A 24917-nucleotide genomic window follows, 5' to 3' on the forward strand; every position below is an offset into this window, starting at 1 on the left:
CAATGACACCTGAGTCAGCGGTACAGATCAGACACTGCAGCCAGGTGTGAAACGTTGCTTGCTTTTAAGCCTACAAAGCCAGTGACTAATTACAAAAATAGACAAATATTTAAAGCGGAGGAGAGGTATGTGAAATATCAGAGAACACAAGGACAACAAAGACAAGGGAATTCATACCACGGTGACAAGATGAAGAAATGATAAATCCGCATAACTAGAGAGCCACAGGCAGCTTTCAGTTCCTGAAGTCCCCCATCAGCTGACACATGTTGAACTTCGGTGTCACAGTCCTTTTTAGTCTCAGTTTGCCTCCATGTGAACTTCACACCATCTTTTTTCAACCTCTTTTTTTACTCTCATCTGCTCCTTTCTCTGTTTAAATTAACTCTGATGTAAAGAATGCTTGTCATGAGAGCTGAACAATCATTCAGTTAAAGCAACATACCAACAGGTGTATGTGAGTGAGAGAGCGCAGCTGGGGAATTTACTGGTCATGCCTCAGCATGCAGGAATGTTTTATACAACTCTTTATGGCCCAGGTGTTTATAAATGAGGATGATCAGTTGGTGCAGTGTCGAGCAGTGGGGAGAATATACTTTAGGTGGCTAAACTACTGTCTCTGGTTAACTGATACATTTATGGGGCTCAAATAAATGTCTGAGTTTTAATGTAAACACCAAGCTGCAACCTCTGGTCTCAAACTCTGAAGCCCATGCGGAAGTGTTAAAAACTGCAGTTCATCTAGAATCCGCTTGAGGCTGGCTGCAGAAACACCAGAAACCACATACACACCAATTAAAAGAAGACGATCTTAACAGCATTAATAAACATGTTTACAGCCTCGTTCAAAAAACGGCTTGGCTTGATATTAAGATTACGAGTTTTTACCCAAATAAGGACATGGCTGACTTGACTACCGGTCAGGAACACATATCTGTTGGCTAAGAGGCTCAAACCCCACCTCTTTACGTCACACTCTGCCTGGTTGAGTTCCACATTTCCAATATGGCTGCCGTCGTCGATTGGCTTCAAAACAGCTCTCAGGAACAGATGGGTGACGTCACGGATACTACATCCATATTGTATACAGTCTATGGTAAACACACAATAAAATCACTCTCACCCTAAAGCCACAAATAGGACATTGTTTAGAAATGCCCTGTCGTGTGCAGGGGTCCTTCCCCAGCTGGTAGCTTGATGCCCTTTGTGGGCCATTAGACTGGTCAGCACTGGCCAGCTGTGGATAGTAGTTGATGTAGCCACCTTGCCTCAACTTATTGGATTGTCGGCCCCTTTTAGAAGTCTAGAGTTGAGCAATGACATACATTATTTTTCTTTTGGTGCCAAAGTAAACACACTACGAAAGGATAGATATGCGTTCAAACATGCACTCGGGTTGACAGGCCTTAATTGTAACAAATATGCGATCAAATGAAGCCATGCCTTTGAGGGTTCCTAGCTTTATTTGTTTGTTTTACAACCTCAATACCCAAAAAGTCAGGAATTAGTGTAACATTTTCTTAAAAACATATTTTGATGGTGTGCAAATCATTTAACATGAACATCATTGTCTTTGCATAAAAGTGCAAAGACAACATACTGAATGTTCAAACTGAAAAGTTTTATTGTTTTCATGCAAAATATGTTCATTTTAAATTTGATGCCATCAACACGTTTCAAAAGAGTTTGAACATGGACATGTTAACCATTGTGTTGCATCTACTCTTTATATAAGCTTTTAGCTGCTCAACAGTTCAGGGTCTCTCTTGTCACACTGTCATTTCATGGTGCGCCAAATGTTTTCAGTAGGTGATGAGTCTGGACTGCAGGAAGGCCGGTTTAGCACCTGGACTCTTCTACTACTAGCCATGCTGTTGTAGTATGTGCAGAATGTGATTTGGCATTGACTTGTTGAAATATGCTTGGTCTTCCCTGAGAGAGGAATTGTCTGGATGGCAGCATGTTGCCCCAGAACCTGTGGATACGGTTGTAATACTGATGTGTAAGCTACCCATGCTATTGTTTCTGTATCATGTTTCTGTATGATTTTTCATTGGTACAATTTTAACCTTCATCTGTGGATGTTCACAGACAATGGTTTTGGGCAGAAGGAAGGACAGGAGGCACTGACTGAAAGCTCATGCAGAGATTTCCACTACAGAGCCATGTGTACTTATGGATTCAATTTCAATATCCAATTCATATATCCTCTCAATAAAGGTAGAACATAACAAAAATAACTTAAAAAAGCATTGCTTTGTTTAAAGAATCGGGAGTATGGAGGGCCTTCTTCCTCCCAGAAAAACGTTACATGTCTGCAGTCTAGAAGCTATCAGATAAAAAATCTCTCTTAGTAAAGTTGTAAACTCCCTTTTCAAACTGTATGTAAGGATCGTTTGTCAAGCTAAAGGCGATGCTTTCAACACTTTAATTAATTTTCTCTCACACTTTTACATTTTTTCTGAGGAGACAAGCTTTAGATCTGATTTGGATCTGAACAAAATAGCCATAGTTTACAGCTCAAGAGTTGCACACCCTCAGGGAGTTCACGAATCACTCAGATGATCCTTCTGTGAGGACAAGTGACAGAGATGCTATGAGGAAACAGATGTGGCCTGTAGATGTGAGGATAGTCACAGATTCGGTCATTGAATAATTTTTTTTGAACTGAAAGGCATGCAACATCTTAATATATCTTATACCAAGAAAACAGGGAATCCCTTAAAGAGGAGTCTAATAAAAGTCAAACAGTCACAAACACTGTCAGTGTTAAACACAACATGACCATTCATGCTGTCTCACGTGTCATTTCTTTACATTAACACAAGTAGCCTGATCCAAACCCATCATGACACTGAATTACTCTGAGCATTTTAAGTATGTGAACCTTAACCACATCAGAAAATGCCAAAAACATTAAAACGGTGAAAATAACTTTAACAATGACAGATTTGTTCAAGAGGAGTTGAGAAGACTGGGGTTGGTTTCACACTCATGAATTGCTCATTTAAGAAAACATTTTACAAGTGTCATTCCCACATTGGAGAGAAGCTTTAGGTCCTGGTTAGAAATGTGTATCCCTTTCATTCATATAGCTTATGTGAATATCAAGTTATCAACCATCTGATTGCTTGTAACTTAATAGTTTCTGGCTTGAGATGCCAAATGGCCAGTGTCCTTAAGCTTGCACTTAGCACAACGAACCTGAGTAGAGCTGCACAGTGAACCATGGGGTTCTTGTTATTACAATGAAAGCATTAGCATTAAACACACATCTAAATCGCTTCCAATTAATGATAAGAAATGAAAACAACAATGAAATCTCAGTCTGCATGGGTAATTCTACTATGGGCAGAGACTTTAGTCAGTTAGTGCTTTCACACCATTTTGATGCAGGCAGATGAAGCGCCAATCAGTTTAATTACAGGTTAATTTAGCGGTGAAAAACAAGAACTGCTCTTTGGATTTAATTTAAAACCGAGAGGGACATGTTGCAAACAGGAATAACAAATAGACATATAAAATCTGAGATAGTAAAGGCTATTGCACCCTAATATTTATTTACAGTATTTCATATCTTTGACTCAATGTTGAGCAATGTTATTACACATCCATGAATTATTTCACTGTGCAAGCTTGCCTGGGATGAGACAGTCAGCCCCAGTCCTGCATATTCCATTTATTGAAAAGTGAGCCAACTGAATCCTGAGACAAATACGTCATGCATTATAATAAATACAAATGCACTTTTGGAAGTGAAATAAAAATACCCTATGAATACATTGTCTGCTTTTCAGCTCAGTACATAGTCACGTTCATATTAGACAGCCAGGTCAAGATTACAGAGCCATGCAGCTGCACCCTGAGACATGTCTGTAAGCCGCTGCTGCTCTCTAGTGTCAGCACTATGGGCCTACACCTTCAGTTTCAGTGCACTCACATCATCCTCACTATTTAGCGGGAGAAGCTTGAACAACCGCGACAACCTGTGAAACAATGGTCACGTGACTGACGGAAATAGCCGAAGCCTCAGCAAGGACCTTTCATGCTATTACTCGACATTATCCAGTAGTATAGGATTTTTCACTTTTTGACATTATCTGTGCATATTTTTTTATATTCACATGATTATCTTTGTAGAAATATTTTTTATCTATAAGTTACCTGGCATTAGGAGTTCTGGTAGTTACATAGCTTTCTATTTGTTTGTGTTCATTCTTTTGTTTTTTTAACCTAGTAGGCAATTACCCTGATTCTTAACGATAATTAAGGATTGAAGATTATACCATAAATTGCAAGATGAAATGGTCCTTGTAAAAAATGAAGGTCAATTTTTTTATTATTATTATTATTATTCCGAGAAAAAAGTCATAATTCTGAGATTCAAGTCAGTGTTCTGAGATTAAAGTCAGTGTTTTGAGATTCAAGTCAGTGTTCTGAGATTCAAGTCAGTGTTCTGAGATTAAAGTCAGTGTTCTGAGATTAAAGTCAGTGTTGAGATTAAAGTCAGAATTCTGAGAAAAAAAGTCCAAAAAAAAATTCTCATAATAATATATATTTCTATATATATATATATTCCCCAGTGACCATAATTCTCTTCCGTAATACAGAAAGCATTTATTTATTTCTTTTATTTTCTTAAAAGGATCCTGTAACTTTTCCAACCACTTCCCAAGACTTCTCTGTGTGAAATCATTGTGCCGGTGCAGCCCGAAGACTCCAGCTCTGGTTCGGCTCTTTCCGTGGACCACGTGATTGTAATGTTGCAGCTCGTAGTGTTCCGTCCGTCGGGCTTCCTCCCCCATCCCTTGTGCCAGTTAAGGTTGGTCAAAACATTTTCCGCACTCCCATTGGTCAATGATCTGCTGTTCTCTTCTCTGATTGGCTGAATGAATGAGGGCGGTCCCGTTCTTGTTGAGTGTTCTTCCGGCTTACATGTTGGAAAAAAAGAAAAGACGAATGGAAAAATTGTAATCTACAAAGCGAATATTGGCTTTTTACTCCGCAACACGGTAACATTTGTAACTATACACACACATGACTTGCTCGTTGATCCATGTGAAGATCATGTCGTTGTACTTTGTTAAAAGTCCAGGATTTAGCATGGAAAGCAGGCGGTACCAGGGTTAGCATTTAGCATACTGCTAGCTAAGATAGCTCGCTAACAAGATAGCATTTCTAGTTTTGAGTCTGCCGAAACAAAACAAAGGAGCATAGTGAGGATTTTATTTCTCTACACGAATCGGGTTTGTGCATCTTAATGAGGAGTGTCGAAAAGTCCTCATTGTATTGAGACGTGAAGTTAGTATTTGACAAACATCGATGCAGGTGTTGTCGAGCACACATAATTTACCACACATCGTTTAAAATGTGCAGAAAATACCTTTATTATTGTCTTATTAGTCAGTCACAATCCCTCACAGTTGAACTCATTTACATTCATGGTCTGGACTGGCTCCATGCTTCATCGTTATCTGGTGACCATCATGTTTCCGCTGCATTAGCCTGTTTATGTCTCCTACTGTTTAACTGACACTCTCAATGAAGGAGACATATTTTAAAGATTTAAAATACAATCAATTAACTCCTCAGATTAATGAAGATATCCTCTGGTCGTGTGATAGTGTTATTAATGTAACCCTCTTGTCAACATTTCAGGTAGTAAACGGTTAAAATGAGCTCCCAGCAGTTTCCCCGACACGGGCTGCCTGCCTCCAGCGGGGGAGCTCCTCAGATCTCTGCAAACCTGGTGTCTGTCAACCAGCAGTCACATCCACAAGGTAAGACCATGCTCCAACATGATTCGAGTAAACGTCATGTATGCTGGACTCAGGAACTCTTTTGTTAGCTGCAACTCGTGTGCCTTGTAACCTACTAGAAGTCTGAATCTCCCTCCAGATAATGAACTGTCTATCAGGGGTGTAATGATTCTTTTTAACAATGATTCGATTCATATCATGGTTCGTGGTTGCCGATTCGACTAAAGGACGATATTTGTTCATTTAGAATGATCTGATCCAAAACGATTCAGTGACTTGAAATCGATTCAGTAACCTTTTCGCTAAAAATTCATCCAGTGTGACTGTGAAATAAATCCCTTGATACTGGACAGTCCTAGATTCCTGTTGTTGATGTTTTTGGCCCAAGCCGAGTTTTGTCCTAGTCTCTGACTAAACATGCTGGAGAGGCCTGAGGCTTCTGCAGAGCTGATGTTACCTTGATGAACGCTCCAAGAGGTGCCTGGACGGTCTGCGTTGTGTGAAATCCCATGGTGCCTTAGTAGGTGGTTGGATAGATTTGTGGTGTTGCCGTGGTAACTTGACTTGAACTTTACATATCCTACAAACAGTGAGCGACTTATTTAGAACCACTCAGTTTTTGCAAAAGCCAAAGTGTTTCCACACGCTGGACCGCAATGGTGGCTTGATCATTTCTGGATCGCTGGCTTCGCCTCTGCCATCCACCATGCTATGTTTTGTTGTCTGCTGGTGTGTGACGATGACGTTACAGACAGGCAGCCTGACTTGAGTAACGTTTAATGTCTTTATCATTAAAATGCAAAAAGAACATATCCATATAAAGTCTGCCGTGCTTAAATCCAATGTGTTATTTCCTAGTATCCATACAATCGATTTATTACCTTTTAAAAAGATGTTAGATCGATATATGTCGTCTGGAAGGTCAACCTGCCGAGCACAGGTCGATGTAGTCGGATCATAGGAATACAAATCGATGTAGTACATCGAATCGTTACACCCCTACTATCTATGCATCCATCTATAAGATGACACTACTCAGTAATAACCACATTATTTTGCCCAGGAGGAGATGCAGACAGCTCTCGGGATGCTGAGCACAGCCAACAGGATCATCCTCCTTCAGGGGGAGGGGGAACCTTGGCGTTTAGAGATGACAAGCAGGATACCATGGTGGTTCGACCTTACCCACAAGTGCATACACACGGTCAGCCGCAAGCTGCTCCCCAGGCTGTGCCCATCCAGTCAGGCGCACCTGTGTCTGTACCTGCCCCCCCAGTCCACCTTGCACAGGGCCAGCCTGCAGTCCTCACTGAGGGACAGATGAAGGTGAGGATTGCATCTTTAACCTTTTTGAATTTACAGAGACTTTTTACAGAAAAAGAAGGACAAATGTGGTGTATTAATAATCATCAATGTGAGTTTTACACAGGCTAATTGTTTATACAAAGGTGAAGATAAATGCACTCTGCGGTAAGATATAAAGTGGATTGTTGCTGACTAAGTTTCAGTTGTATGTGGCTCTTGACAAATAACCTCCCTGAAGTTGGAAGCTCAGCTGTTGTCAAACGTTGGAACAAATCTGGACTATTCAGGAGAAGTATTGAGCAGCAGCCTATCATGATCACATTCATTGGAAGAACACCAGCTCCTTGGCTGTTCTTGAATGTAATTTCATTTAGAGGGGTTATCCATGAAACTGTGAGAAGTATTTGTTGAAGTATTCAAATATTTTTGTAACCTAGACGGTTAAAACATGCAAACTCTGCTATGAAGAGATGTACAAATACCTTGTTGATTTGCAAGTGGTGGTATTTACACACTAGCAGTCAAAAGTTTGGACACACCTTCTCATTCAATGTTTTTTATTTATTTTAATTATTTTCAACATTGTAGATTAATACTGAAGACATCAAAAGTATGAAATAATCTGGTTTTGCCATAATCTGGATTACAACAGTAGTCAAATAGGACTATCCATTGTGTACTAACCCTACCTCTGAACAACACAACTGATGGTCTCAAACACATTAAGAAGGCAAGTCATTCTACAAATGAACTCTTGACAAGGCTCATGTTCATTAGAAACCATTCCAGGAGACCACTTCATGAAGCAGACTGAGAGAATACCAAGAGTGTGCAAAGCTGTCATGAAGGAAAAAGGGGGCTACTTTACAGAATCTAAAATATAAAACAGATTCTGCTTTGTTTAACACTTTTTTGTTCATTCAATAATTCCATATATGTTCTTTCATAGTTTTGATGTCTTCAGTATTAATCTACAGTGTTTACAATCATTACAATAAATACAAACCCTTGAATGAGAAGGTGTCCAAACTTTTGACTGGTAGTTTATATTTATAATTTTTATGATGTGTTATCTTCTCTTGTAGTGGATATGTTATCCACTCAGTTGGTTAATATATGAAGTAAGAGATCTTCCAAAGATGCTTTAAACTGAAAGGACATGGATAACCTTCTTTTATTTTAACCCATCAATTTACTCACAAGCTGTTCACATCAGTTTACATCAACACTTTCATATTGCTTTTCTTGATTTACTTATAAAACTGTCAATCCCTTTATCTTGCATTGATTCAAACACTCTTCAGGTCTGTAACAGAACTGTATACGTCTTTCTGTGTTCTCACTTTTAGGCTGTCCTAAAGTCCCCTATGCCAAGTCGTCTCATTGCTCCTGCACCAGCCTCCAACCAGGCCCATATTCCCATACCCCCCAAGGTGCCAGGTCACATTACTGTCACCATAGAGAGCAGTATTGCTCCGACCCCATCTATTCCTGTGGCAACCATCAGCGGTCAGCAGGTGAGTGCAGTGTAACACTAACTGTCACTTTGTGTTATTGTCTCTTTGCACTGATTATTGATGACCTGTGCTGTTTTCACTGTGTTTCAGGGACACTCCAGCAACTTACACCACCTGATGCAGGCAAATATTCAGATCATTCGGGGTAGTGCCCCGTTGCAGATTGGCACCCCCACTGTGCCTCCACAGACCTTCACATCCCATTTACCCAGAGGTAAGCTTGATATAACACGAATGATGTCAGGCTTAATGTTTCTTCTCTTTGCAAAACAGTCGTCCACTCATTAGCAGCAGCAGCAGTTTCCTCATCTCTAGTCTTTTCTCATAGGGGCTGCTGCAGCTGCTGTCATGTCCAGCTCTAAAACTGTACTGCGACCAGCAACTGGAGCAAGTGCAGGCCCCGGCCAGCCCACCGTGCAGCACATCATCCACCAGCCTATTCAGGTACAGCTCTGATTAACTCATCCTAAAGAAGTGTAGATAATGTGTCATTTCAAAACATGGTTTGTAACAGCATCACACTCTTTTGGTCCACAGTCTCGGCCTGCAGTAACAACATCTACAGCGGTGCTTCCAACTGTTGTGGCTCCCATTTCAGTAACAAGAACTCAGTCTCCAGTCATCAGTCCATCAGTGACACACCCTGCAGAGGTGGCACATGGGTAGGTTACTGTCCAGGAACTTAAGACCAAGCATTCACAAGTACTTAGAGGTTTAAAACGAAGGGTTGGCCACTTTCTCTTTCAGGCGTCCAGGTCTCACCATTCATCCTCCTCCTGCCACCGTCAGTATTCAAAGGTCTCAACCGTCCCGTGACACTGCCACACGGATCACGCTGCCATCTCATCCTGCTATTGGAGCTCAGAAGCCTCAGCCTCCGCACACCATGACGCAGGTTTGTGCTCCGTGATGGCTGCCTTCAACAGGACCAAACAGTTAATTTTTCAGCACCTTAATTTGATTGATTTATTTGCTCTCCACAGAAGCCAATCTTTAGTTCTGTGGCACCTGTAGCTGCAGCGACTGTGGCACCGATTGTTGCCACTAACACAGTGCCATCAACCACAACAATAGGTATTTCCTTTTTTTTCACTATCAATTGAGTCACATGACTTCTTAATCTCTGGCTTAAAGAAAAAAAAGAGGTGCAAATCAGGCGGTTAATGTCACTTAAATATTGATCAACCTTTCCTCCTCACGTTTAGGCTCAGTGCCGCACACTCAAATGACCAACAACACCATTGTCACCATGACGATGGCCTCGCACTCCTCTCATGCCACAGCAGTGACTACCTCTGCCATCCCTGTTGGTAAGTAGAAGATGTTAGTCTAATCCCTGTCAGGTCTTAGTGAGTTTTCAGACATCTTTTCATCACCTGTTCCCTTTTCTGTTCACAGCTAAAGTAGTCCCTCAGCCGATCGCCCACTCTACATCCCGGGTGCAGCCTGACTACCCAGGAGAGAGAGCCAACCTCATCCCCATCCCGGGCCATCGGTCGTCTCCTAACCCTGTCACCATGGAGGCCAGAAGTGATAACAGGTGTGTTTACCCGGCTTGTAAATTGAGTCTGACTCAGTATCAGCTTTGGAGCCTGATATTCTCATTAAATGTTTAAAAATCCCAAAAGAATAAAAATGTTTTAATACTCCCCAAACAGACTTTATTAGTCTCAAGTATTAAGAATTTCCTTTGGTTGCAAAACCTCCCAAAACAAAAATGTACCAAGTAAGCAATTACAGTGTCACGATGCAAGAATTTTGAACTTCCATATGATGCTACTAAAAATCAGATGTTTTATTCCACAGCAACAGAAAATGAACTCCTGAGCAGTGAGCACCCAGGATGGTTAATTTAGCAATTTTTTTATTTCAAGTTTGAACCCAGTGCATGCACAGGAAAAGTCACTGAGCACTAACTATCACTTTACACACTCTTTAAAGTAATGAAAGGCAAAATAGATCAAGTTTAATGTACAGCCAAAATAAAGTTTCTCCTCTGAATTATCATTCAGAATCTAGAGTCTTCTTTAGAAACAGAAATGACCAAACAAATGTCAGTATTTCTCAACCTGGGAATGAAGAAAGTCACACAGGACTTCCACCAGATCCATGTCCAGTGGATCCGGTGGAAGTCCTGTGTGACAGTGTAGTTTCTATGATGGAGGGCTGAGCAGAGAGACACACACAGCAGGCTGGGAGAAAACAGACTTCAGCTGCAGAGAAACCAAAACCAACACCTTTCTGCAAGTTTGTTGTTACGTAACCGCTGTGAAAATATAAGAAAATAAATTACCCTTTTTCAGTTTCACCTCTTTGATTTTCACTGGTGATCTGTCTTTCTGTCCTCTATCTCCGTGTCTCTCTTTCATTCGCCTGCTGAAGCTTCCGGTTTAGAGTATGAGCATAGATCTGTTTTTTTTGGTGTAGGTCATCTTTGATAATACCAAACGTCAAAACAACAGACAAAAGGATAACGTGTCATTTTTACCACATGGTATTGAAAAGTACCAAATATGTCCACAACCTGGAAATAAATTCTGCCATCAATTTGTGAATCCTGGAAAATGCTTACATCCAATTATTACAGCTGTTGGGTTAATGTTGTATTTGTTTCCTCTTAAGGCCGCCTGTGCCGGTGCAGTTCCAGTATTTCCTGCCTGCCTACTCCTCGTCATACCCTCTGACACACACCTACACCCCCATCAGCAGCTCTGTGTCTACCATCCGCCAGTATCCTGGTAAGCTTTGTCTTCTTCTGGCTGTCACAGCCAACTGTTGTTGTGATGGTTGTATGAATACCTTTAATTACTTTGCCATAAAAGCCAGTGAAAAAATGTACGCATTACTCAAAAGTTTATACTCAAAATGTGAGTTGTGACAGCATAGAATTTAACATGCTGAGTAAGAGCACACACATCTAACTGTAACTCTGTTTCCCCTCTGAATAAGTTACTCCTCAAGCTCCAAGTTCAGCTCTGCCCACCCAAGCTGGAGTCGGCGTTGCGACCACCGTCCATCTGAACCACATGCAGCTGATGGCAGTGGATCGGATCGGTCTCCCGTCTGCACAAATCAGCACCCAAGGCATCCAGCCCGCACCAATTGCTGCACAGGGCATTCAGTCCACACCGATAGGGGTGCAGGGCCTGCACACATCTGCACCACTCACCACACAAGGAATACAACAGACGCCCATCGTCACTCAGCAGCAGCAACAGCAGCAGCAGCAGCAGCCACAGTCTGAAGCAAAGCCAGGTAACTACTAAACCTGCACACCTCAGGAAACAAACACAGAGTCTGTTTGTTTTTGCTGGAGGAGGTTTTAATGCATGTTTTCTGTGTTCAGGGGTTGTTTTGGCTGATGGCTTTGTAGCAAGCCCCATCAGCACTACATTCAGCACCACCCAGCCGGTAGCCAACATGGTGCAGGCTCACACCCAGGGAGGAGTAGGAGGCGCGCCCACCCTGGTCTCATCCCCGAGACCCAGCATCCTCCGCAAGAAGCCAGCGAATGAAAGGTGAATATACGAACATCAACAGAGACTTCACCTCTGAAGTTCCTTGCTTTTCTGTTAGGATAAGTTTTATGAATCCTCCAGTTTTCTGAATTTCAGGGTGCTTGTACAGTAATGAATAAGTCGACTTTTCAAAGTAGGCTTCTCGGTGACATATATTCGTTGTATAGCAGGTTTTAATATTGATATAGGATGCTAATTTTGTGCATTTCACCACACTAATCCTACCTGTTTGTGTTTCTCAGCTGTGTCCGTAAGAACCTGATCCCTGCTCAGCCCAGTGAAGCAGGTGGAGGCAGAATTGAGAGTGGTGTGAGAGGAGCAGGATCTCCCCGACCTGCAGGGTGAGTCTCTGTCACATAGTTCACATTATTAAGTCACATCCTGTCATTTGAAGTTATATTTAACCTGACCCTACTCAATCCTCTCTCAGTGTGAAGCCTAAAGCTGAGGTGCACATGGCGGTGGCCCCTCCTGTCATGGCTGCAGTAGAAGCGCTGCCCTCTCAGGGAGGAGAGCAGCAGTCCATGTCCGCAAACGCCCAACACCTCGCCCAAGCCATCCCCACCATGCTCGCCACACCAGGACCCGTACCCCCCTCCCAGCCCTCCACTGTTCTCTCAGCCCTGCCGGCAGCCATGGCTGTGACTCCCCCTGTTTCCGCCTCGATGGCCAACACTGTGGCGTCCCCCACCCAGCCTGCAGCCAGCAGCACTGCAGCCTGTGCTGCCAGCTCCGCCTGCCCGGACATGAAAATCAAACAGGAGGTGGAGAGCATGGACACGTCTCAGCCAGGTGAGGAGCACGTCAGTCATCAGTGAAGTGATGATAGAAAATAGATCAGATAAGGAAACTTGAGCACACATCTAAGTTAACAATGTGTTCATCTTTTCCCTCAGATCCAAATGCAAACTTGACATCAGCCCCTGCTCTCAACACCCCAGGCTCCACTCTAAGCACTCCTGCCCCAGGAGAGCTGATCCCCGGGGCCTCACCAAGGAAAAAGCCCAGAAAGCAGCAGCATGTTATTTCTACAGAGGAGAGCGAGATGGTCGAAACCAACAGCACAGATGAAGAGAAAGCTCCGGGAAGGCCCATCACCGGCAGAGCTGAGAGACGTGAATCACCACCCAGGGAATATGTTGGTATGTAATCTAACATATCATGGTCGACACAGTGACGCTGATACCGTCTCTCAGGGTATTGATGTACACGGCTGATGGTCGGTCAGTTTGCTGATGTTGGACCGTTAGTTAGTCTGTGTCTTGTTTGTGAAATAAGTTGCTCTGATTGGCCTCTCAGACAAAGGAAGAGAAAGAAGGAAGCTACGACTAGTTATTGATTCTTCCACTAGAAACACATCAGAGGCTGAGAGTGTGTGGCACCATGTGTAATCATTCAGACATGTTCTGTTAGAAGAAGCTACTAGAGGAACCATCTGATTGGTTGTGCACACATGTTAAGCAAACATTTATTTGGCAGAACAGTCAGGTGTATATCTTCATTTCTTAGTCTAGTGTTTCCCCTTAGGAATAAAGAATGAACCCTGGTATGAGGTTCTGCAGGATCATACTTTATGTCGTGTCAAAGTGCAACACAGGCAACTCAAGGCGTTGCAACAGCTGACCTTCAAAGCCACTTTGTTGATGTTTGATTGGTATGACTGGAGCTTATTTAGCAAATGGACTGAGTATATCTTTTGTCTTCCAGATGAGGAAGGAGTGCGCTATGTACCAGTCAGACCTCGCCCTCCTGTCACTCTCCTTCGACACTACAGGAACCCCTGGAAAGCCGCCTACCATCACTTTCAGAGATACAGCGACATCCGGGTCAAAGGTCAGTGGCTTAATGTTAAAAGGCAGAATCCTTAAACCTAGTACCAGAAATAAGAGGAAAGAGCACAAAAGTCCAGTCTTTGCTGCTCTATTTTTGCTTTCTGTATAATTTTATTTTTAATGTTTGTTGTCAAGAATGGCCTGTAGATGTCAGGGAGGGGAAATCCATGAAAGAGGAGCTAAAAAGTGATCTCCTCACTAAAGCTTTTAACTGGCTGTGACTTTCATTTTTCACTCACACATCTTCCAGAAGATTGCAAATTATTGCTCTCAAGTTTTGTAGTTTCATCTTCATTTAAATCCCACTTTTTAACGTAGTTGTCACTTTTTATATTCCTATTATAGTACTGTATCCTTATTTCTATGTTTATTTCTTTCCAAAAACTCATGTCAATATCAATAAATATTTCTATCATTGTAAATGATCTGAATGAATGAAAGTGGCTTTTTTCTTTACTAACCATCCTTTGCTTTCCTCCACAGAGGAAAAGAAGGGCACCTTGCAGGATGTGGCCAATCAGAGAGGAGTGGCCTGCAGAGCACAGGGCTGGAAAATTCACCTGTGTGCTGCACAGCTCAGGCAGCTGGTGAGTGCTGACCACTAAGCATGTAGTATTGTTCAACTGAGTGACGTCTCAAATGTTTCACGACTGAGTTTGGTTTGTGGTTGAGAGACTAGAGAGGTTTCACACACACTGGTTGAATAAAAATATCACAACGACATCAACGGAGAAAAACGAGGTGACAGGTGAACACTTTTGAACATGAGACACAAACCTTTAATATCCCCTGCAGTGATGCTGTGCTGAAAGGGAAACATTTCAGTGCATAACCTCTCTCTCTTATTGACTCTTCACTGTGTCTGTTCCTTGACCTGCAGTCGAGTTTGGAGCACGACGTGTACAGCCGACTCTCCACCCTACAAGAGGGTCTGATCCCGAAGAAGAGAGCCGGAGCCGACGATGACCTTCACCGAATAAATGAGCTCATACAGGTGGGAGTGTTACTGCAGGAAGAGACCTTCTGGAGAATTAGTTTTTTATTTTGGAGCCATTGCTTTGGCCTAGTAGTTACAGCACGTTCCACTCCTGAGCATGACCCTTTGCTGCAAGCCTTCCTCTTCTCCCTACTCCCCACATTGCCTGCCTCTCTTCAGCTTATGAAACTTAATTTCTCTCCATTTTTGCAACTGGTTTGCTCCCCTAAAAGAAAAGTGTCCAAATTACAAGGAAAGGAAATTTCTTCTGCATGGATCCTCTGCAGAGGGCCATGCTTGATGGTTCAGTGTTAATTCGACCTTGCATATTCTTGCAACTCTTGTGGATTCATCTAGAGGCGTTTTTCAACCGGAGGAACTTTACCCCGGAACTAGGGACTTTACTCCGGAACTACAGTATGTGCGATTCGACTGGTGGACCCAGGATCTAAATTTAGTTCAGGGGTAGATAATCTCCCCCCTGAAAAGCTCCTGCTAGGGGGGTAGTACTTTTCAAAGGTCCCGGGACTTTCAGGGGGCAGGGCCTGCAATGCTGAACGTGTCTGATTGGTAGATTAACCAGTGTTTTTATCCCGCCCGCCGTTCACAATAACATCACACACATCTGTGATTCTCTTGATTTCTCTTTCTTTCATTAGTTTTTATTTGTTCTATCTTTTTTGTATGTGTGTGTACTTTTCAAAAGAAGAAGCTGTGATTCTCTTGATTTAGCAGCTTGTAACAGTAGTCTTCTCTCAGCCCGCCGTGAATGCGTCTCTCCCAGTGTTAGGGTTTTAAAAGTGACCCTGTAAACTGGAGACCTTCAGCTGAATGTAACAGTGTTTGTGGAGTTTACACAGCTGTTGAAACACAGAGGGAGTTTTAAGATTCAATATCCTCATCAGATATTTAATGATCGTCTAAAGACGTTTATGAGGGATGCATCCGGCTGAAAGTCTCCAGTTAACAGGGTCGCTGTTTAAACCAAAACACCGGTCAATCTCTGCCACAGCCTTTTGAGTTCAAAAGGATTTTAAAGCCGTGTTGAAACATCTTTGCTACTCGCGCTTATCTCCTCTCACGTGTTGATTCAGTGAATCCATCTGAGATGAAATATAGCACCATCTAAAACAGCGCCAGCTGAGTCTCTTCATGCTAACAGGCTAACTGTTGTGTTGCTCATAAAGATACCCGCCTGTCCGTCTGCTTCAATGGTGTCATCTGTGATGAATGGCATTCCTCTTTGTTTTACTGCCCTCTACTGGTCTGGTGGTGTAGTGCATCTACCCGGGACTTCAGCCTGCGATCGAAACGCAGACAACATTGGGGGCACAGGAACCTTTTAGTTCAGGGTAAAGTAGTTCTGGGGGCTAAAAGCGACAGAAGTATTTAGAAGACCTGCTGATACTCTGAACTTCCTCGTCTTTGTTAATAATTCTGCGCCTAACAGCTGAATGTTTTTGTATGTTTGTCCTCAGGGTAACATGCAGCGCTGTAAGCTAGTGATGGACCAGGTGACCGAGGCCAGAGACACCATGATGAAAGTGCTCGACCACAAAGAGAAAGTGCTGAAGCTGCTTAACAAGAATGGGGCCGTTAAAAAGTCCTCTAAACTGAAGCGCAAAGAACGAGCATGAACGTCTTCTCTGTGAACGAACATCACCGCTGCCCCCTCCCTGAAGGGGTGAAGGAGCTGCTCGGAATTTGGTGCTATGATTTGCTGTAAACAATCGCAAGCACCCTCCCTATCCGCCTGAGAGCGGACAGAGAGAAGTGACAAGGAGGGCCTTAAGAAGCAGGAAAGCTCATCAGGAAAAGGTTCTCATTCAAGTCCCTCGCACATGTGCGTGGAGCATCGTAGGTCGCATTAGAGAGGCTAACCGGACGGCCCTGTTACTGTTTCCCTTTGGTTGTTTTGTTCATTTTGGAAGAGACCATTTTTACTAACTTAATTTCTGCCTCATCTTTTTATTTGGCCTCTTTGTGTATATTTGATTTTTGGCACTACATGCAGGTGCAGTAAATCCCTAAGAGTGATGAAAGTGTTTCCGTAAAATTTCATCTTGCCTGGAGAGTAACTGATCGAGGCAAAACCATTCAGAAGGTCACATAGTGAGCTGTGTGTATACAGACTAATCTCAGTTGTGCTCTTTTCATTAATCTGTGCCTTCATTTTGTCGGTGAACATGAAACTGATAGAAACGCGTGAAAGCTGTTCCACATGCTGTCAAAATAATCTTCAAATATTCAGAGAAAAGTTTCAGGTCAGTTTCACTGCTTCCCCTTTTTCTCATGCACCTGGATTTATATTTTAGTTTGACTAGTAGAACTAAAATATAAAAAAGGAGCCACAAGTCCATGTCATGTTAAAGATAATGCTCTATTAAAGTTTGAGGACAAAAAAACTCTCCAAATTTGTCAAATTCAATTAATTTAATATGCAAAGAATGCTCTTAAAGGATTACAGTTGTCCTTGGGTTAACTGAACATGAGAACGTACTGCATATGCATAATGCCAAGATAACTTCACATTTAACCTGCTGTGAATCAACCACTTCATCTAGAAGTAAACGGATGTCAGCAGTCAGAATATCTCCATTTGGTTTCAGTCGAGTTCGAAATAGAGCGTGTGACACGTGCGTGATGAAGCGATGGACTGAATTCATGTAAATCACTGTAAATGTGCTTTTTGTTTTTCCATTGATCTGCTTTCTTTTCAAGTTTTGTACTCAATGAAACTTTTTTGTGCAGTGTGATGTGAGCCGCTTCATTTTGCAGAGTGTAACGATAATGACATTATGAGGTGAAGTGAGCCTGAAAACATCCAGCTATTGTACATTGTTTTTGTCTGTGTAATTATAGTAAAGATACTTAAACAATACCAGAGATGATGTTAAGTTTGTATTTACTGTGCTGTTTTGTTTAATTTCAACACTTTTGATAGGACGGCTTTAATAGATGGACAGATCATGTGGGGAGAGAGTAAGAGTTGACATGCACCAAATACTGTCACACCGGGGGATCTGTCCTATGACCAGTGCTGTGACGAATGTAGCCGCTATATACACTGCCAGTCAAAAGTTTGGAAACACCTTCTCATTCAAGGGTTTGTATTTATTTTAATGATTGTAAACACTGTAGATTAATACTGAAGACATCAAAACTATGAAAGAACATATATCAGTCCCTCCAGGATTTCGCGGGATTTTTTTGTGATTGTTGCGGCCCAAAAAGCCTGAATTTGCGACAGCTTTTTGAAAAAATTGCGGTGAAAGTTGCGATTGTTTTTTTTCTTTGCTTTTTTCCCCCAATAACATCTCAGGGGCAAGTAAATATGCTAAATTAGTTGTTTTTAGAAAACATTCTTGATGGGGCCACTGACTGTATTTTGATTAACAGAAAAATGCCATGAAAGGGCCGTATTGCACATTTACGACGGTCCCTGAATGCACCTCGCAGCGACTGATGCACAGTCAGTTCACGGCACTCTGAAATTAATCTGCATCTTTGATGACAAGGAGTTGATCAAAACTTACTGAATGTGTCTGATGTATCACCAAACTGGATTAAATCAAGCTGTAGATGCAGAGCTTTTTACGGTAACCACGGCAACAACGTCAAACATCAAATAGTAAACAGACGTCCCCCGGTTGTGTCTTTGTCACTAACGCACACCGGGGGTAAAATCATCAATGAAGATAAGACAGATACATGGAGGTGAGGAGAGCTGGTTCATAAAGCACACCTGCTGCAGGTAGAGACCAAGCTAACACTGAGCCCCTCAATCTATAAATAATAACGTTGTCATGGTCACTTGTCCTGCCTGCTGTCCCCTCTCTTCACCTGTTCTCTGTGCGTGTTTATGTTTATGTTCCAAGGAAGTCAAATTGATGACAAAACCGATGACGTACAGGGGCTGAGATTAAGGTAATTGGTCAAATTTGCGGGAAAGTTGCGCTGATTGTAAAAAATTGCAGGGCCGCGAAAAAATCGCGCTGATTGGTTGAATTTGCGTTGATAGTTGCGATCCTGGAGGGACTGATATATGGAATTATTGAATGAACAAAAAAGTGTTAAACAAAGCAGAATCTGTTTTATATTTTAGATTCTGTAAAGTAGCCCCCTTCTTCCTTCATGACAGCTTTGCACACTCTTGGTATTCTCTCAGTCTGCTTCATGAAGTGGTCTCCTGGAATGGTTTCTAATGAACATGAGCCTTGTCAAGAGTTCAGTTGTAGAATGACTTGCCTTCTTAATGTGTTTGAGACCATCAGTTGTGTTGTTCAGAGGTAGGGTTAGTACACAATGGATAGACGGAGTCCTGAAGACATGCTATATTCAAATTCATGCTAGTTTCCTGAGACTACCAACCCCAGCTTTAAGTCAAAGTCTGTAAAGGCCCCGGTGCAAGACGCTACCAGGGACGTCAAAGCCCTGCCAGACGCAAAGACAAGTCCTCAGGATTCAGAAAAGGGTCTCTGTAATGTCCCTGCAGTAAATAATATCCAGGTGCAAGACGCTACCTGGGGTCAGCAGCCCTGCCCGACGCAAGGGCTACCTCTGGAATCAATGATCCTGCAAGACGTGTAGTCTAATGGATCACTGCATCCATCCTGACGCCAGTTGTGTTTGTTGATCCTGTAAGAGCTATCAGACTTTCTCTTCAGGATTCAGTCTAAGTTGCTCTCATCAGACCACCTCGGCCTCTTGGGATCAGGCCCGTCTGCCTCCTTTTCGCTCCCTTCCCTGCCCTGTCTTCTAGAGCTGCTGCGGCCTGCAGGTGAGGTAGCTTCCTCAGAGTCCTCGTCTGTTGGAGGGAAGAAATGCTCGAACATGACGTACAGTCCATCCAGGAAGTGTGTGATCACCTCAAGGTCCAAGGGAAAGTCAGGCGAGGCATTACTGGTTGTGTCCTCTCTCTCGCCTTGTCCAGCCTGTGCATAGAACTCCATGAGGTGCAGCTTAAGCATGAGGCTTTCAAGGCGAGGGAGAAACGCAGGATACACAGAGACACACAGTGTTAGAAATGTTTGAAATTGAAACTATCGTGGAAAATCAAACATACCTAGGCACAGCTGTGCCAGGGACAAACATCTCACAGGATCTAGTATCAAGTGTGCAGAAGTCTGAAGTTCTAGCTGTGACACAGCCACAGGTCGGTAGGAAATGCAAGCAGAAGCTTAAACACCTCAACACCAAGACCAGCAGAGACCTCGAGGAGCCACTGTGTGAATCAGGGCTGACTGACAGACAGATCCCTCAAAGGGAGCCTGTCACACCACCACAGCAGGACCCTAAGACCAAGGCTAAGAATCCATCAGAGTCTTTCTATCAAATGACTGGGGCGAAGATGGTGGAAGTGTTTAAGGTGGACTCGATGAGTGACAAAGACGAGCTGACCATCACGTTAGAGAGAGAGCAGGCGGCTCTGAGAGCTGAGGCAGAGCGTCTGAAAGAAAGGAAAGGACTGAGATTGCACTACAGGATGCATATAAAAATACAGTATACAATGTTAATATCTCCATTTCTACTCTTATTATATCTAATTATGTCACTTAAACATGTTCTTAAATAATAAAAAGACTGTATGTTGCTGTATGGAATGCATAATGTATGATATTTATTACAATTATGATTGACAGATCTGCAAATGAATACCTGTTGTATCAATTCTGATACACACATTTTCAACACGGTTTGACTGTTATTGAAGTAATGAAATATTACTTCAAACTACAAACTTTTTCAAACCTGTTAAAAATATCCCTGAAAAACCTTGAGTGGGTCTCTGATCCACAGCTGCCATATTGGATGTCTCCAGTGACATCCTTCTGGTGCATGAATCACTCACACCTGGTGGATTATCCTTGCACTGCGTGTATCTGATTGTATCATCAGGTTTTTACTAAAATAATATATCACACTGATGATGTAGAGGTCTCAAAAACTAATGTATCAAATATATTACGCTTGGTGTTAAAGGGTTAAACTCCCTCTAGATACACGCAGCTCTGTGGTGGACTATTCTGCAGATCACAATACAGCATGTAACTCTAATAAAAGGGCCAAACATATCACAGTCATTTACCTCTGTGGATTACTCCATTCACTTTACACCTCCACCAAATCCAGCCCTCATCATTTGTGACATCACCATAGACTGTAAATAAAGGACATCACCCAGCTCCCCAAAAGGAGGCATGTCCATTCTAGAACTCCTTTATTGCATCATAGATCAAAGGAACGCATAGGCTGTATAAATAGATCTAACCAAGTACCAGGACTTCATCAGCAGGAGACTGTCAACACAGAGACACAGAGACACATAGAGACTCACAGAGACACACACAGTGTTTGAAATGGAAACTATTGTGGAAAATCAAACATACCTGTGCACAGCTGGGCCAGGGACAAACATCTCACAGGATCTAGTATCAAGTGTGCAGAAGTCTGAAGTTCTAGCTGTGACACAGCCACAGGTCGGTAGGAAATGCAAGCAGAAGCTTAAACACCTCAACACCAACACCAGCAGAGACCTCGAGGAGCCACTGTGTGAATCAGGGCTGACTGGCAGACAGATCCCTCAAAGGGAGCCTGTCACACCACCACAGCAGGACCCAAAGACCAAGGCTAGGAATCCATCAGTGTCTTTCTATCAAATGACTGGGGCGAAGATGGTGGAAGTGTCTGAGGTGGACTCGATGATTTACAAAGACGAGCTGACCATCACGTTAGAGAGAGAGCAGGCCGCTCTGAGAGCTGAGGCAGAGCGTCTGAAAGAAAGGACTGAGATTGTCAAAGCCGAGGGGCCTTTGGAAGACATAGTGAGAGAGATCAGATTAAAGAGACTCCAACTGGATTTAATTGACGCAGAGTGTAGAGAAGAAGAGGTTCTTCTCAAAGTCAGTCAGCTGGAGGACGCTCTGGAAAAGGAAAAGGAGAATCAGAAGGAAGCTCAGAAATCCCTGGCCCAAGAGAAGGAAGAAAACACCAGACTTGCGGCGGCACTGACCCAGGCAGAAGAAGACCTGAAGAGGGAAACACTGCAGTGGCAGGAGGAGAGTACTGGTCTACTGCAGTCTATCCAAGATCATAAACAGGCCCTCCGACAAAACACAGTTGAAGAAGACATGATGAGGAGATTGGAGTGTCTCACACAGCAGTTGGCAATGCTTGGGAAGAAAACCAAGAAACCTTCTCTGATGACAAGATTCTTCAATCTCTTCAAATAACAAAGCCCCACCTTTGTGGGTTTCCTCCGGGTGCTCCGGTTTCATCCCACAGTCCAAAGACATGCGTGTTAATGTTTTATAAGACAAAAAAGTAAAATAAATGTCAAAAAATACAACACAAATTTAAAAATGTGAGTTTCTATGTTTGACATGACAAAAAATGAATTTCTTGGTTAGAAAAAGGTAACAATGTCAGTGTTATAGCTTACGAATTCACTCCTGAATGGGTACCTGTTGGTTTTGTGTTCACAACTTGTTTCTGCTGACACCAAGAGGCCAAAATGTGTAATTGCAGGTCAGAATGTCATTAAGGTTTCAAAAGATCCCTGCTGCATCATAAAAACTTGATGAAATGAAATGTTAGCTGTGGGGCAGTTTTCAATGTGTCTAAGACACAGTTAAAATCACCTCCAGCTACAAGATTGGTTGCAGTTAAATCTGGGACGAGGCTGAAAACACCCCGAAAAAAGGCTGGGTTATCAAAATTCGGTGCGTATATATTTAACAAGGTGAAATGAAGGGATAAAACGGTTCCGGCCACAACTACATAACGACCATTTGGATCAGCTTTGGTGGATATATGTTGGAAAGGAATATTCTTTTTAATTAATATAGCCCCGCCACGTGCTTTAGCTGGAGGGATTGACTGAAAAATTAGTCCTATCCAACTGCATCTCAATTTCCTCGCCTCTGCATGTTTAATATGTGTCTCTTGCAGAAACATGGTATCAGCATGTATGTCTTTCAGGTGAGCAAATACTTTGGCTCTCTTAGCTGGGTTGTTCAAACCTCTTACATTCCAAGAAGTTACATTGATAGCGTTATTCCCAAGCGAGCCGGATCCTCCCCTGGTGGTGAGGCTTTCAGCAGTGTGTCTGCCCCCTGGTGGCTGGCTGCAGTATAGGTCAAAAAATCTGTCTCCCCATTCATTTGAATGGGGGAGCAATCATACTTTAAAAAATAAATACACATGGTACGAATGTTTCTCACATCCGTATGCTGTGGTGATATGTAGTTAGTATTTGACTGTTTTGTGTCCAACACCTTTTTTTTCTGCAAAGTTTATTTTTCGTTAGTTATTAGAGTTTAAAAAACTGGGTTTTACTTCCTGTTTGCTTTGATTCAAAGAGGGAAACTTCAAAGGAAACACAGCGTCTTGTGACGTTACGCTGTAGGGCGGAGCTTATTACAGTGGCTTCGCAGGCTCTGGCTGCACAATGGCGGTGCCCAGGAGCCGGATTTTTTGGCTTCAGAACCGTACAACGGGAAGAGGCGGAACAACGGTGTCCATTTTTATTTACAGTCTATGATTATTCCTCAAGCGGCAACCTCCGGTCTAAAAATATGAGTCCAATGCGGAAGTGTTAAAAGCTGCAGTTCATCGAGGATCCGCTTGAGGCTGGCTCCGGAAGTACCGGAAGTCACATTCACATGAATGGGGAAAAGACGATCTTTGCAGCATTAATAAACATGTTTACAGCCTGGTACAAAAGATGAGTGTAATCTGAATAGCTAATTTCTCGATGTCCTCTCACTGTGAGGGGGGTGAATTTTTTTCTAATTTGGTAATTAAGAAGATATTGAGATTACTAGTCTTCCAATGAGAGGCACAGCTGCCTGCAGGAACACTGCAGCCGTTGGCTAGGAGGCTCAAAGCCCGCCTCTTTACGTCACACTGGCTCGACAGAAGCAATATGGCTGCCGCAGCCGATTGGTCTCAAAACAGCTCTTCAGAAACAGATGGGTGACGTCACGGATCCTACGTCCATATTTTTTACAGTCTATGTAATTCCTACTAACACCATTATTAGGAACACTCATGACAACCCTCTGCTGATAGAATACAGGAAACCATTATAGGTGAAATGAGAATTACGAGTGCAACATACAGAAACAAAAGAACGTAAACTTTACCTTACCATACCCACTTCCCCTATCTCTGAACAGAGGGAATAAGCAAAACCCCCATCGTAGTGGAACTGCTGGGCAGCGGGCCTACACACTGATGGTAAGCTACTCATGAAGAGAACTAAATACTGAACACCACTTCCAGTTTTTCTCCACCCCCACATAATAGATTAAGTATTATAACTCCTTTTTTCTTTACAATCTGTATTCATAAACCCTACATTTGGTGGCTTATCTCAGACATAAATGACTAGCAACACCCAGGTCTAACGTTGTAATGGTCATTTGGATCCATGTTAATTAGTTTGGGACATGAAAAAATTTAAATTTGTATTAACCATACAGATTAACAGTGCCCCAGGTGTAGGGCAACAATCTCACTTATATAAAATGCAGCACACAACCTTGTCAGAATGGAACTCAGAACAGTTAAACAGTACAATATGCAACCTTTTACTTTACCAGTAGTTTGGTCCGTAGACTGTCCAAAGAAAATAAAAATAATAAGAAAAAAAAGTTTGCTGGGACAGTCAGGCAGCATTACCTGAAGGCAGGCGCCCAGTAACATCCCCATGCGTAAAGATGAGACGAGCAGGGAACAGAAATCAATGACGAATTCCAGCTTCTCTTAGTGTCTGCCTGACACCATCGAATTCTTTGCTGGCCCCGATCACGTCCGCTGTGATGTCTGGGTAGATGTTGATGCGCTGTCCCTCATAGATCAACGGGCCTTTGTTACGCGCAGCTTGCATTATCTTTTCTTTCTCTGGGTCATGGTGTATCTTGGCAATCATAATGCGCGGCCTGTTGCTCAGTGGGCCGATTCTGTGAGCTGTGTCTACTTTGACTCCGTGTGGGAAATTATCAGCT

The 24917-nt window shown here is 42.7% G+C and overlaps 2 protein-coding genes and 1 long non-coding RNA gene across 7 annotated transcripts; 2 read left to right on the forward strand and 1 right to left on the reverse strand.

The window, feature by feature from the left end:
* The first annotated feature begins 3850 nt into the window (after positions 1-3850).
* sap130a (Sin3A-associated protein a) lies at positions 3851-17788 on the forward strand. 4 transcript variants are annotated; one of them, XM_034707115.1, is made up of 22 exons: positions 3851-4182; positions 4646-4822; positions 5659-5780; positions 6826-7085; positions 8414-8581; positions 8672-8795; positions 8910-9025; positions 9119-9243; positions 9329-9476; positions 9565-9655; positions 9787-9891; positions 9980-10121; positions 11204-11319; positions 11531-11836; positions 11928-12099; positions 12342-12440; positions 12530-12891; positions 12996-13241; positions 13807-13932; positions 14415-14518; positions 14812-14925; positions 16386-16859. In XM_034707115.1, exons 3-22 carry the CDS (start codon positions 5675-5677, stop codon positions 16542-16544), a joined length of 3189 nt encoding a protein of 1062 aa, XP_034563006.1. In that variant the 5' UTR covers positions 3851-4182; positions 4646-4822; positions 5659-5674; the 3' UTR covers positions 16545-16859. The 4 variants fall into 4 exon arrangements, with proteins under 4 accessions (XP_034563006.1, XP_034562991.1, XP_034562984.1 ...); XM_034707100.1 differs by lacking the exon at positions 3851-4182 and having other exon boundaries at positions 4651-4822; positions 6823-7085; XM_034707093.1 differs by lacking the exons at positions 3851-4182; positions 4646-4822 and adding an exon at positions 4884-5012 and having other exon boundaries at positions 6823-7085; positions 16386-17788.
* On the reverse strand, positions 4601-6269 carry LOC117829566. The gene is made up of 2 exons (XR_004634633.1): positions 6217-6269; positions 4601-4930 (listed from the first exon to the last, which is right to left on the reverse strand). It is a non-coding gene; the product is annotated as an uncharacterized LOC117829566 (long non-coding RNA).
* Positions 17789-19918: 2130 nt separating the features above from the next.
* LOC117832379 (myosin-2 heavy chain-like) lies at positions 19919-22261 on the forward strand. 2 transcript variants are annotated; one of them, XM_034711486.1, is made up of 2 exons: positions 19919-20367; positions 21692-22261. In XM_034711486.1, exons 1-2 carry the CDS (start codon positions 19934-19936, stop codon positions 22137-22139), a joined length of 882 nt encoding a protein of 293 aa, XP_034567377.1. In that variant the 5' UTR covers positions 19919-19933; the 3' UTR covers positions 22140-22261. The 2 variants fall into 2 exon arrangements, with proteins under 2 accessions (XP_034567377.1, XP_034567371.1); XM_034711480.1 differs by having other exon boundaries at positions 19919-20329; positions 21654-22261.
* Positions 22262-24917: the final 2656 nt, after the last annotated feature.

Source organism: Notolabrus celidotus, chromosome 2 (genome assembly GCF_009762535.1).
Source record: "Notolabrus celidotus isolate fNotCel1 chromosome 2, fNotCel1.pri, whole genome shotgun sequence".
Classification (NCBI taxonomy): Eukaryota; Metazoa; Chordata; class Actinopteri; order Labriformes; family Labridae; genus Notolabrus; species Notolabrus celidotus.